Below are 14,143 nucleotides of genomic sequence, written 5' to 3' on the forward strand. Positions count from 1 at the left end.
ACATGGCTTAAGGATTTGTTGTTTTGAATAACTGGGAAGAATTTTTGATTATGGGGAAGAGATAGCACCAAGAGTCAAAAGGTACTTGCCTGTCATTGGAGGTAAGGACTGAGGGAGCATAGTCCCAGTCGTCCTCTTCAGCAGCAATGTAGTGGACCCAGGTTTTAGGATGCTTCTTCGCAACTGAGCGGATTTGGATAAAGGGAGGAGCGCTGTCACCATCAAATCTGACCACATCCATGTCAGAGTCATAAAAATCATAATCTTCTTCTTCATTACTCTTCATCCATTTGCGGGGTTCTTCTGGGCAGCTATCTACTGTGACATAAGCTTCCATACCATCTGGAGTCAGACAAACGAATGTCAGGTTCCAATGAGACCTTCTTGCCTTAACTCTTATGACTTTGTTCTTTCTTGTTAGGCCTTCAAGGCCTTCTCTTAAGTGTTCCCTTCTCCACACCAATATCCTTTCTTGCCATTGTCCTATATGTATTACCTTCCCCATTATCTGGTACTTTCTGGTTTCTTCCTGTGGTCTTTGCACTCACCATTTCCCTTCTGCCTGACTCTCCTCCAATATATGTTTTACCCCTTTTTCAAGACTCACTCATTTGCTCAGAATATCCATTTGTATTTGCTATATAATGCTCTGGGCATCACTACTGATATCCTGGAGCCCTTATGATTACAACCTAGACAGTGTACTTTTTTCCTTTTCCCTAAATTTCTCATAAAACATCTCTTCAGCTATGACCCAAAATCCCTCTCTCCATAGTACTGAAGCCTATTTAATGTGATCAGGCTGGGAAAACAATGATACACTGTCCTCCTCACTCTTGCCACCTCATTTTCCCCTCCCTATATCTCAGGTAGATTCACCAGTACATTCACAGGTACTACTAATAACCAAGCCCTCTGACACTCAAGGTGAACGATTTGCTCTGAAAACGGGCAACTAGGGAATCCCAGTTGAGGGCTAACTACACAACCCTATCCTGGACAGTGGACAGTAAATTCCATTAAAAGAAGAGCTGGATATTTATAATACTCCTTTTTAAGATCCACAGACATTACCATGTTGGTGGGAAGAGATATGACAAAACAGTAGAAACTGGCCAAGGTCCATCAGGAGTGTCTGAGCAGTAAGGAGTGTTATTGGTGAGATCTCCAAAGAAGCCTGGCGATGGTTCCTCACAAGAAATGTGTGCCCTTCAAGGAAAACTGAGTGCACTTCAGGGGTGGTGCCCATCCCAATCACATGCCAATAGACTGATTTCTTATGACATCCAATCAGACCTGTAAAGTAAGAATAACACAGCTATAAGCAAGAAGTAGAGAATTTGAAATGGAAAACACTTTCTAGGATAGGATGAACAAATTGTCCTTACAAATTTTATTATCTTGACTTGGAACCAAACTTTCCAAGGACACTGGGTACTGTCAAACTAACAGCTCTTGCCAAAGTCATCAATGACTATCACGCTGCTAAATCCAATGGGTATTTTTCAGTCTTCATCTGCATCTGTTGACCATTCATTTCCTCTGGAAATTCTCTCCTCCCCTGGCCTCTGTTTCAGCAGAGTTTTGTTCCCCTAAGGCTTAGACTGCTCCTTCTTCTGTCTCATTTTGTGACTGCTCCTTCTTTACCCATCCATTAAATGATGGACCACTCCAGGGCTCATCCCTAGGCCTTATTCTCTCGTTAATCAAATTTTCTCCCTGAATAATATCATTCATTCTCATGGTATTAACTCCAGACTGATACAGACTGATACCTTCTCAATATCTTCACCTGGATATCTCATAAAACCCACAGGTACAAAACCAAATTTTCAATCTTTATCACCTCACCTTATTCCCGACTTCTTTATTTCAGTGAATGGTACCATCCTGAATTCAATTATGCAAGTGAGAGTTATTCTTGTCCCCACTCTCACTTCTCACATCCAATCTAACGTCAATGATGGCAATATAACTAATAACAGTAATGTTTACTGAGCACTTGTGTAACATCAAGCACTGTCCAAAGTATTTTACAAGTTTTAACTCCCAATAACCCTACGAATGTAGAAACTATAGTTATCATCCCTCACTTAGAGGCGAGGAAACTGATGCCCAGAGAGGTTAATTAACTTGATATGTGAGAGCAGGGACTTGCATGTTTTGAAAGTTAATTTCTTTTCTAATTCTGAAATCATGCATATTAATTATAGAATTCTTGAAAAATATAGAAAAGAGTTAAGAAAATATCCTTCCTCGTCCTTCATTATTTTCTTGGGTGTCTGAATTTTCCAACTTCCTCTTTCTTGGTTTACTCTCTGGTTTTATTGTAGCACATATTCAGTGGCTTCTAAGGGCTACCATTTCTGAAAATGTCTTTATTCTTCCCCCAAAATTAAGTTATAGTTTGGCTATGAATTCTAGGTTGAAAATAACTTTTCCTTTAGAACTTTTAAGGTATTGGTTTATTACATTGCCAGTCTAATTCTCATGCCTTTGTATGTGACCTGTTTCTCCCAGGGGAAGCTTATATATCTTCTCTTTGTTCTTTGAAATTCCACAAACCTAATTTTGTGTGGAGATACTTTTTTATTTATCCTGCTGGGAAATTATTATATAAAGACTCAACTCTTTTCTTTTTTTAACACTTCATTCTATCATTTCTTTGATTTTAAAAATCTCTTTTTCTTTTGCTTTCTGGGAGATTTGCTTTCTCAATCTCTTTTTGTTTTGCTTTCTGGGAGGTTTGCTTTATACCACTTTCTATTAAGTTTGTATTTTGACAATCATATTCTAATTTTGTGAGCATATTCTTGTTTTGATTGTTTCTTTTTCATATAATCCTATTATTACTTTTTTTTTACTTACTAGAAACCTGTTTATTATATTTATTATAAAAGGATGTAACTCAGGAACATCCAGATGGAACGGATGATAAGGCAAGGCATACTACTTTTCTTTACCTTTGCATATTGTCTTTGTGTTTCAGGCTTTCCTTAAATATCTGTTCAGCCTTGGATGCCCATTTACATTTAAGCAAAAGAAACCTTAATTTTCAGATAACTGAGGAGAACTGGAGAAGAGAGCTCTGTGGTGAATGCAGAAGCTCTTGAGGATTCTTGAGCAGGCTGTACATACCTGGCAGAGACCTGTTTATATAGCCATTGATTGTGTGCATTGCAGATGCAGGGTCCACAGCCTGTGTCAAGGACTCATTTTTTCCTGAGTGCCAACTTTTCCCTGTTGAGAGAGGATGCGAATAGAGGGCCAGCTAAGTGTCTGTCTCATGTCAGCACAGTAGGCGCAGATGATTTGCCCTCAAAATCAGTAAGAAAAAGGGAGAAGACAGTTACCAAAAGGCAGCTATTTCTCGCTCAAAGTAATGATCTCTCCCTATATTTATCCATGACACTACTTGGAAAGGAATAATGACAGATGATAACTAGTGGAAGGAAGAATATCGGTTAATTTGCACCATGATGATTTCATTCTATTCATTAGCTGACTTATTTAAAAGGAGGCACATGAAAAGCATCCTAGGAAAAGGCTGCCAGTACCTGTCCCTGTCCTAACTGCTTCATCCAGTTTGCAATAATGAAAGCCCAAGAACCCAAAAGCTTTCCAACCTCATCCCTGGAATTAACAAGAGTGAAAGGCACTATAAATATTATTATTAGCAGCTCCTTGTGCAAAGGACTGAACCTTTCTGAGGCACCCAGCCTTTGGGGAACTCTCATAAGTTCATTTATCCCTTGATCCACTCATTTGTTCATTCAGTTAAACATATTTACTGAACACTGCTGAGCACTAGGCACTGATGACAAAGAAGACACAGCCTCTACCTTCTAGGCGCTTACAATTTAGCTCGAATAGACAGAGAAGCAGACAATTATAATACAGAGTGAAGAGTGATGTAAGAGAGATAAGAACAGGCTATTATGGGAGCAGAGAGGAGAAGGAACCTCACTTTGCCTGAAGAGAAAGGAATACAAGGTCAAAGAAGATAAATATTAAATAAAGCCAGCAATGATGATTTAGTGTCATAAGGAGGAAGCTCAAGGTGCTGTGGAAATATATAAAGAGGCAACTAACCTGGACCAGAAGGAGGAGAAACTTGGTGTGAAGCTGGAGACAGGCTTTCCAGGCAGAAGCAACAGCATAAGCAAAGGTCCGGATACAAGAAAAAGAATGGCGTGTTTTGGGTGTTACACAAAATGTGTTCGGTGTGGCTGCAACTTGAACGGTGATGAACGGTGAGGCAGGAAGAGAAGCACAATGAGGCTAGACAGGTCGTCAAAGACTAGGTCATGTATCAGTGTGTTAAGACGTTTACATTTTGCCTTGATGTAAAATTGAAGGATTTTAAGGGCTGGGGTGACAAGATCAGATTCACATTTCGGTAGGCTCCCTTTGGCTGCTATAGTAATAATGAAGTGTCAGGGGGCACAAAAAGACAAGGAGACTAGTCAGGAGAGAGACGATGGGGGGGTCTCACTTCAGAAGGTGATCATGACGGTGACGAGGACGAAATCACCCGCTTAATCCTTACAACCATCCTATGAAATAGTACTTATTATTTCACTTTTCAACTGGATAAAACTGAGACACAGAGGGGTTAAGTAACTTGCCCGAGTTACTTAAAAGTAAGAGATGAAGATAAGAAAAAGTATACTCATAGAAACACAGAACACGAGGCGGGCTGCCAGGGTCTGGGGAAATGGGGAAATGTTGGTCAAATGGTACAAGCTTTCGGTTTTAAGATGAACAGGTTCTGGGGATCTAATGTGCAGTGTGATGACTACAGTTAATCATACTACACTGAACACTGGAAATATGCTAAGGGAGTAGATTTCGGGTGCTCTCACCACACACAAGAAATAACTCTGTGAGGGGATACGTTAGTTTGACTGTAGTAATCATTTCTCTATCTGTATCTATTTATCTAAAATCATCATGATGTACACCTTAAATATATATGATTTTTAGTAAACATTTCTTTAAAAGATAACAGGGGGCATTTAGAAAGTAAAGCAATAAGTCACTTCAAAAAGGGCTTGTGGGACCAAAACTAGGAGCTCTTAAATGCTGTGACCAAAGACTGAAATTCTCCAAAGGATGTGATAGCCACTCAATTGGGCTGTGTTTTCCTGAGGAGATAGAAACCTTAGCCACTCGTATCCATGATTGGCGATGTGGGAAAGTAAATAAATGTCTCCCACGTTTAACCAAAACTAACAAACAACCAAACAAAACAAAATTACATACATGAAACGTTGTCGCGGGTACAGGCCTTGCCCCTAGCCCTTCACACCAGACCTCCTGGTTTGACACGTCACCTGCTGGTTTGACTCAGCTCCGCCGCTGGGAGCAGAAGCTGCCCATGACGCTCAAGGCCAGACAGCTGTAGCAGGCCGTGTGCAGAGACGCTGTGCACGCACTGCGTCTGCAGCTGCGCCGCTGGGAGCAGAAGCTGCCCACGACGCTCAAGGCCAGACAGCCGCAGCAGGCCGTGTGCAGAGACGCTGTGCACGCACTGCGTCTGCAGCTGCGCCTGCCGGGAGAGCTCCGCCCCTTCCCTCGTCCCTATAAAGCAGCCCCGCCTACGGCCTGTCGGAAGGGCGTTTGCTCTAGAGTCCAAGCTCGCACTTCTCTGTTCTTTGCACAAAGAATAAAACTTTTCTTTGCTTCAAACCGGAAAAAAAAAGAGAAAGTAAAGCAAAAAGTCTTTGTTGATGGATTTAATAAGAGGGACAAGGTCACCCAGCTACTCTGTCTTCTTACTTCATAGCTGCCAGTGGAACTCAGCTTACATTTTTTCCTTGGAATTCATTTTCATCCCTGTCTGCATCATTCCTGAATGATAACGTCGTTTATGATCTTTCTGTAATCACTTCCTCTGGACATTAACAGCCCTCATGCTCAAGTACCACATTAAATTAATATATTTCATTTCTTTCAGGAGACCAAAATTCAGACTGCAGCTCACTAACCTTCATCAAACACAGCAAAAAGTAGTACAAATTCGTGCAAGGTCTGTGTCCTTTCTTTGGTCAGACTCCCTGAAAAAGAAGTGAGAGCACTTATCTTCTATTGAAAATCCTCTCATAGGAAAATGACACTACGAGGATACATTACTTCATCAACTGCTTTGTCTCTTGGTCTCTTACTAACTTTACCATAACATTATTTCCTTGGTGTCACATCTCCTATGCCAGTAATTCTAAAATTATTCGGGGTAAAGGACTTTTTTAAAAATTTCAGATTTGTTGCAGACCCTTGCTTTTATAAAATACACTAAGAATTAATTACTAAAAAAGAAATTAAAAAGACATACAAACTACAAGTCCATATAACCATATTTCATATATATGTATATTCAGAACAAACAGAAAACAGAAAAAGGGGGCTTCCCTGGTGGCGCAGTGGTTGAGAGTCCGCCTGCCGATGCAGGGGACGCGGGTTCGTGCCCCAGTCCGGGAGGATCCCACATGCCGTGGAGCGGCTGGGCCCGTGAGCCATGGCCGCTGAGCCTGCACGTCCGGAGCCTGTGCTCCACGACAGGAGAGGCCACAGCAGTGAGAGGCCCGCGTACCGCAAAAAAAAAAAAAAAAAAAAAAAAAAAAGTTATGAGCAAAATAACTACTGTCTATATTAAACACATACTCACACTTTAAATGAACACCATGTATATCAATATTTAAAGTTATCAATGTTACAAATAAGCTTGCTTCATGCTTTAACTGTTTAATTTGTTAGCTGTCTTTCTTAGCATACTTTTTCACTTGATTGGGAAGTTTTCTTTGCAGGTTTATTTTGAGTAGGAAGATTTTTGTTTATAATGTTCTTTCCTCTCTTGTACTTTTTTAAAAAATTAATTAATTAATTTATTTTTGCCTGCATTGGATCTTCATTGATGTGCACCAGCTTTCTCTAGTTGCAGCGAGCGGGTGCTACTCTTCGTTGCAGTGCACGGGCTTCTCTTTGTGGTGGCTTCTCTTGTTGTGGAGCATGGGCTCTAGGCATGTGGGCTTCAGTAGTTGTGGCACACAGGCTCAGTAGTTGTGGCTCGCGGGCTCTAGAGTGCAGGTGCAGTAGTTGTGGCGCACAGGCTTAGTTGCTCCGTGGCATCTTCCCGGACCAGGGCTTGAACCCGTGTCCCTTGCATTGGCAGGTGGATTCTTAACCACTGTGCCACCAGAGAAGTCCTCTCTTGTACACTTAATGCTTGGAAAGTAATTAAATTGGACGAAGAAACTAACTCACCCATACAAATTTAAAATACAGGTAAAGCTGTCTGAAAAGATTTTAATTTTTTTATTATATATTTTTTAAATTATCAAGTAGTGAAACTGATGTCTTTCGGTAGGTGAATGGATAAATAAACTGGTCCATTCAGACAACAGAATACTATTCAGCACTAAAAAGAAAGAAGCTATCAAGCCATGAAAAACATGGAGGAACCTTAAATGCATGTTACTAAGTGGAAGAAGCCAATATGAAAAGGCTACATACGGAAAAGGCAAAACTATGGAGACAATTTAAAGAACAGTGGTTGCCAGAGGGTAGGAGAGGGAAGGATGAATAGGCAGGGCACAGAGGATTTTTAGGGCAGTGATATGATACTATATATGACATATATGTCATACTCTATGATATGTGATACTATATGATGTATATGATACTGTATGATACTAATATAATGGACACATGTCATTATACATATAATCCAAGTCCACAACATAGTGACTCTGTGTCTCTATACATTACAAGAGATCACCACAAGAAGTCCAGGTGCCATCTGCCGCCATACGAAGTTATTACAGTCACTGACTATATTCCCCATGCCGTACATTTCATCCCTGTGACAAATTGATTTTGTAACTGGAGGTTTGTACCTCTTAGTCTCCCTCATCTATTTCACTCATCCCTCCACCTCTCTCCCCTCTGGTAACCACCTGTTTGTTCTCTTTATCTATGAATTTGTTTCTGTTTTGTTATTATTATTATTTGGCCATGCTGTGCAGCATGTGGGATCTTAATTCCCCAACCCAGGACTGAACCCATGCTCACTGCATTGGGGGCATGGATTCTTAACCACTGGACCACCAGGGAAGTCCCTCATTTATTTTGTTTTTTAGATTCCATATATAAGTGAAATCATACAGTATCTTCTTTCTCCCTCTGACTTATTTCACTTAGGATAATGCCCTCTGGTCCATCCATGTTGTCACAAATGGCAAGATTTCATTCTTTTTCATGGCTGAGTAATATTCCCCACATCTTCTTTATCCATTCATCTGTTGATGGACACTTAGGTTGCTTCCATATCTTGGCTGTTGTAAATAGTGCTGCAATGAACATTGGGGTACATACATCTTTTCGAATTAGAGCTTTCATTTTCTTCTGAAAAATACCCAGAAGTGGAATTGCTGGATCATATGGTAGCTCTATTTTTAATTTTTTGAGAACCCTCCATACTGTTTTCCATAATGACTGTGCCAATTTACATTCCCACCAACAGTGCACAAGGGTTCCCTATTCTCCACATCCTTGCCAACACTTGTTATTTGTGGTCTTTTTGATAATAGCTATTCTGATATGTGTGAAGTGATAGCTCAAGGTTTTGATTTGTACTTCCCTGATGATTAGCAAGTTGAGCATCTTTTCATTTGTTCATTCACTTGGCACTATGTTGTGCACTTAGAGCTATAATAGTGTTGTAGGTCAATTATACTTCAATAATTTTTTTTTTTTTTGGCTGCACCGTGCAGCTCGTGGGATCTTAGTTCCATGACCAGGGATTGAACCCGGGCCCTCAGCAGTGAGAGTGAAGAGTCCTAACCACTGGACCGCCGGGGAATTCCCGGGAAAAAATTTTTTATAAAAGGTTTAATTTAAATTACTATGATTTTTAGAATAAGAACTTATAAACATGTATAAATGCTTGCTTTTCTCAGATTTTTATGTTTTTGGGTTACAGATGACTAACCTCCTGAAGTGGTCTATATGCCATTGATCACACACTTGGATGTATTTACCTTCATGGAGGTTTCAAGGCACCTAACACAAAATTATAAAAGGCACTACTGAGACAGCCCATAGGATATCTGAAGTAGAAAGCAGAAGAGAAGAGAGAGCTAATTCCAGAACTTGGCTTTTCTTGAACGTTAGAGTGCATTCTGGCTACACAGGATGGGCATCTGTTCTTCTCGGAGACTACACTATTCTCCTTTCCCTGGCAGGACACTAGGGAAAGGAAACCTCTTTCAGATGTTTGTGCTTGCCGGCTTATTTCATCTCAATCCTACTCTTTCTTATACTTACCTTCTCTACAAACCAGCAGGGCTCCAATGAGGCCTGAGTTCACGTCTTTCACCAGGTCCACATGAGAAAGATATGAGTAGGTGAGACATGGTGGGTCAGAGGCCGTTGGACCATTTTCTTTCAGGACCTGCCAGACGTAGGTATGACTTTTACCAGGAATGACTTTATCATCTTCCTTCTCCCTTTGGCTGGTTTTATCCTCATATTCAGCACCTAAATCAAGGAGGGATAAAATTGTCCTTCCTATGCCCATTGCCCACTCAAGGAAACATCAAGTTTATTGTCACCAGTAGACTCTACACAAGAAACAGTGTTCCTGAAACTTAATTTGGAATACTAACAAGTAGCAGCTATACATGGGGAGAAGCCTTATATGTTGCAGAGGAGTTCTTGACCACTAATGCAAACATGAGCGGTTGAGTGGTCCTCTGAGACCTCCAGATTGTAACAATAATACTGCTTTCATTATTGCATCTTTTTACCTAATTCAAGTCAGTTCAACTCAGTAGACATACATGGGTATGTACTCTCGTCCCAGACTCTTTACTGAGCACTGGTGAGGGTCAGGGAAGGGTGAGACGCAGAGATTTTTTTAAATGTTGTTTTTAACTTGGTTCTTCTCTGGCGGGCCAGACCATATCAGGGGCAGATATTTTCTGGCTGTCCCATCCTTAGTGATGTTAAAATTGACCCCTGGATTATCCTGATACCTTTATTCTACACTGAGCACTATATGTTTTCATTGTTAGTGACGTGTCATTGCTTCTACATCATTTCAGTGGACTGAAGTAGAAAATATTGAAACTCACTGACCATAACACTTATACTTCTATTGAACTATTTTTCTAGCAACGCACCTTAGCTTCTCAGATTCATCAGGGTCTCTGAGACTCCAGAGCCTCCCAAGGCATTCAGGGTGCTCCTCATCTATACCCCATCGTACCGCACAACAGCTATACATCTAATAAAGGGACCTCTCCAGCAGAGCTGTACAAGAGACCCCCTGCACTGGCCCACTATAAAGTCAGCCTCTTTGCTAAAGGGGTGCCCCTCCAGTGAGCACTACGGACAATTGGCTTCATCCAGAAGCAAAAGCAGACCAATACCTGTGCTTGGCAGATCCTGGGGGACATTTAGAAAAACGTGAGTTGTACCTCAGGTTGGAGAGTGTGGTTCAGGTGTCTGTGTGATTGTGGGTTGGTATAAAATTCTGAATAGTGAATACATTTGCATAGGGAGGGAGGGGATCATGGACGGGTAAAGAAGGGGCTTCAACTATATCTATAATGTTTAATTTCTTAAAATAAAGTAAGCAAACATGGCAAAATGTTAAGATTTGCCGAAGTGAGGTAATGGGTACATGTTTGTTTGCTCTATTATTTCCTGTACCTTTTTTTGTTTGAAATATTTCATTAGGAGAAGAATGTCCTTTTTCCTAATACTAAGGTTGGGGTTGGGGGGTTGATGAGAGGCCAAGAACGCGTGAAAATTATACCCGTCTTGGCAAGGCAGACGGTGAAAAATTGTAGGGTCAGTACATGGTGGATTCCAATGAGAATGAAGAATTGTAGGAGTGGGCAGTGAGAGAATGACAGCTGGAAAAGTAGGAAGTGATGTTCAGAATGTTGAAAGCTTGAACCTGAGATTTTGGGTTCTTCTCAGGTTGCTAATAACAAGGTCTATCCTTCGGTGAAGACAAAGTTGATTTGTCAAGACCAAGTGAAGTAGGCGGCGCCTGGGAAAAAGCATTGTGCACAGCCCTTAAAGTTCACATATCTACTGATGTCTCCATCAGAGTCTTACCTGAGCTTATATATCAGCCACCACAAATATTCTAAGCAGAATGTGTTTTGTGTAATTTTTATCTTCTATTATATGAGGAAGAACACTGTTGGGACATTTGAGAGTTCAGAAAGTCTGCCTGTCTGCTTCCAGTGTCCTGGTTAGCCCTCTAGTCAACCCCCTGCTGCTGCTGGGTCAGCCTTGCCCCAGGTCTGGCCTAGGCCCCCAGAAGCTACCCTGCTGAGACATCCCAAATTCCTGGGTGTCCAGCAGGAGTTGAGACCCACATTCTGACTCCCCATGCCAAGGATTTTTGTTGGTCTCAGTCATGAAAGGCCACAGCTCAGTGACCCCTGGGCATGACTACTCTACCACAGGACAAATGCTGTGTTTCAGAGGCTACTCCACTTCACTCTCTGGTGCCTTCAGCTATTTTTCCTTTGCCTGATGTCTGCTCAGCAGCTTCAGGTTGGTACTTCTTACCTCGTATGCCCCCATACTGTCTTTCACAGCTCCCTCAAAGTTTGGCAGCTCATGGCCAACCTCATCTCATTCCTACTCAGAGCCTCATTTTGTGGACCTACTTACAGCCTAGGTTGGTGTCTTAGAACGCCACTCGTCCAGAGAAGAAATTAAAAGCCTTTCTCTAGTACTGGGTTTCCATTTTCAGCTCAAGACCAAACTTGAAATTTCCTTTGACAGACACTCCACGTGAACTAGCTATCTTGGCATACAGCATATGGCCACATCCAACAACAATATGGCAGGGAAATGTACTCTTGCCACTCTGGGGGAGGAGATGACTATTTGGTGAACTGAAATATAATTTACCAGAGTTGGTTTGGGAGATAAAAATGACAGGCTTGCAAAGCTATAGAGATAGAAATCAGATCAGAAGTTGTCTGGGACTGAGAGTGGGAATGGGGCTTGAACTGCAAAGACAGAACTTCTTGACATGGATTGTGTTGATGGCTGCAGAACTGTCTAAATTTAGTAAAAGTCATCAAACTACTTCAGATGAGTGGATTTTATGGTATGTAAATTATACCTCAACAAAGCTGTTTAAAGATGCTGTAGGGAAACCATACACAAAAATTAATTTAAGATGGGTCACAGACATAAGTATGAAAGGGAAAATAATAAAACTTCTAGAGGAAAGCATAGAAGAAATTCTTCATGACCTTGGGATAGGCAAATGTCTTAAATAAGACACAAAGCTCTAACATAAAAGGAAAAAAATGTGATACCTTTTTTGTGCTTCATTAACTGTTGAATTTTCGTGCTTAATTAACTTTAAGAACTTCTGTTTACCAAAAAAGAAAACTATTAAGAGAGTAAAATTAAAATTCAAGCTACAGACTGGAAGAAGATATGCAAATATTTATATCTGTCAAAGGATTTGTATTCAGAATATATAAAGTACCTCTACAAATCAATAAGAAAAAGATAAACAACTCATTTTTTTTCAACAGGAAAACATTTAAACAGTTGATCAGATACTTTACAAAAGGATATCAGAAAGGTCAACAAGCATATGAAGTTGATACTCAACATCATCACGTCACAGATTTAACTTACATCCTGGGGCCCCCAGGCTAGTCTAAGAAGGCCAGGAGCCTGTGGATCATAACATATAAATACACAGGCTCGTGCTAGGATCGTAAATCGCATGGGCATTAGGCCATTGACTCACTGTGTTGTTCCTGGGAAGAACCACTGTAGCTGTATGTGTGAGAGATGATAGTCTGTTTTTCCAGAACTCACTAGGCTTAGGGTGCAAAAGAGTCATCTCTATGGTCAGCTCCCAGCTGCAGAATTGTGGGAACCCTGGTCTCTCTAAAATGCCCCTAGATTAGTTCTGGAAGCTTCCAAGTAGATAAACCTCATAGAAATAGCCTGCCAGGCACAAGTCAGAACCTGGGATGACTTTTCCTCTATAGCACCTGCCCCCTCCTGTCTTTCACCTTCCCCCAGTCCAGATCTGCCCTGACCTAACGAGTGCAACCTAGAAAACTAATGCTTTCCAATTTCAGAATGAGAAATTAGTCAACGCATAAGCATAGTTAGACCGTACAATACAGGGCATGTGCTCCAATAATTTCTTAATGATTTACTTGAATCTTCTTGATCTGTATATGCCATAGTCTATCTGGGCAATATCACAGTCTGTTGTGGCTCTCCCTTCACTCCCTTCCTGCACTGCGAAGGTTAAGGAGAAGCTAGTTGGGGTGGGGACTGTGGCCAAACAGGTTGCTTGCTGTAATGAGGTCAGCTTGTGCTTCTGCTAGTTGGCCCTAATCACATATTTAGAAATTGGTGGGAGGGGAGGCAGAGGAGATATCTGGAAAGTCTGAATCTAAGGAAGGAGAAGGAGAATTCTGTTTCATTTCTATACCATGGGCCTTGATCCTCCCTAGGAAGTTTTCTGGGCATAGGAAGGCAGATACAGTGGGATTTTTTTTTTTTTTTTTTTTTTTTTTTTTTTTTTGCTTTATGCAGGCCTCTCACTGTTGTGGCCTCTCCCGTTGCGAAGCACAGGCTCCGGACGCGCAGGCTCAGTGACCATGGCTCACGGGCCCAGCCGCTCCGCGGCATGTGGGATCTTCCCGGACCGGGGCATGAACCCACATCCCCTGCATCGGCAGGTGGACTCTCAACCACTGCGCCATCAGGGAAGCCCCTACAGTGGGATTTTTAACATCCGTGGCCTGGCTCCCCAAGGGAGAACAGGGAACAGCAACAAACTTTAGGGTTTAGACTGAAATGACAAGGTTCTTGACTTCATGAAATGGGCCTAGGTTTGAATCCCGAATCCACCTTTCAGTAGCTGTATGCCCTTATACTCAATACTCTTCTGTCCCTAGGATGACAGGACAATAGGAGGGCATTTGACTCACCTTCAGAAGACTTCCAGTAGGATACGCCGATAGCATGAAGACTAACAGGATGAGAAGCCATATTCTTAAGTGTAATGACCACCGTGTCATAAACCTCAGCCTGAATGGTAGGACCCAGCAGACCTGAAAGAATGAGATGT

General features: G+C 41.5%; 1 protein-coding gene across 1 annotated transcript in view; it reads right to left on the reverse strand.

The window, feature by feature from the left end:
* F8 (coagulation factor VIII) overlaps nt 1-14,143 on the reverse strand; it is a 120,526-nt gene that overhangs the window by 90,969 nt on the left and 15,414 nt on the right. Inside the window, exons 3-8 of the mRNA XM_082681798.1 lie at nt 14,004-14,126; nt 9,325-9,537; nt 5,991-6,059; nt 3,139-3,240; nt 1,075-1,296; nt 90-342 (exon numbers count right to left, since the gene is read on the reverse strand). Coding sequence (XP_082537924.1) covers nt 90-342; nt 1,075-1,296; nt 3,139-3,240; nt 5,991-6,059; nt 9,325-9,537; nt 14,004-14,126 — 982 coding nt within the window. The remainder of the gene's footprint in view (nt 1-89; nt 343-1,074; nt 1,297-3,138; nt 3,241-5,990; nt 6,060-9,324; nt 9,538-14,003; nt 14,127-14,143) is intronic.

This window comes from Grampus griseus (assembly GCF_964374135.1).
Source record: "Grampus griseus genome assembly, chromosome: X".
Taxonomy (NCBI): Eukaryota; Metazoa; Chordata; class Mammalia; order Artiodactyla; family Delphinidae; genus Grampus; species Grampus griseus.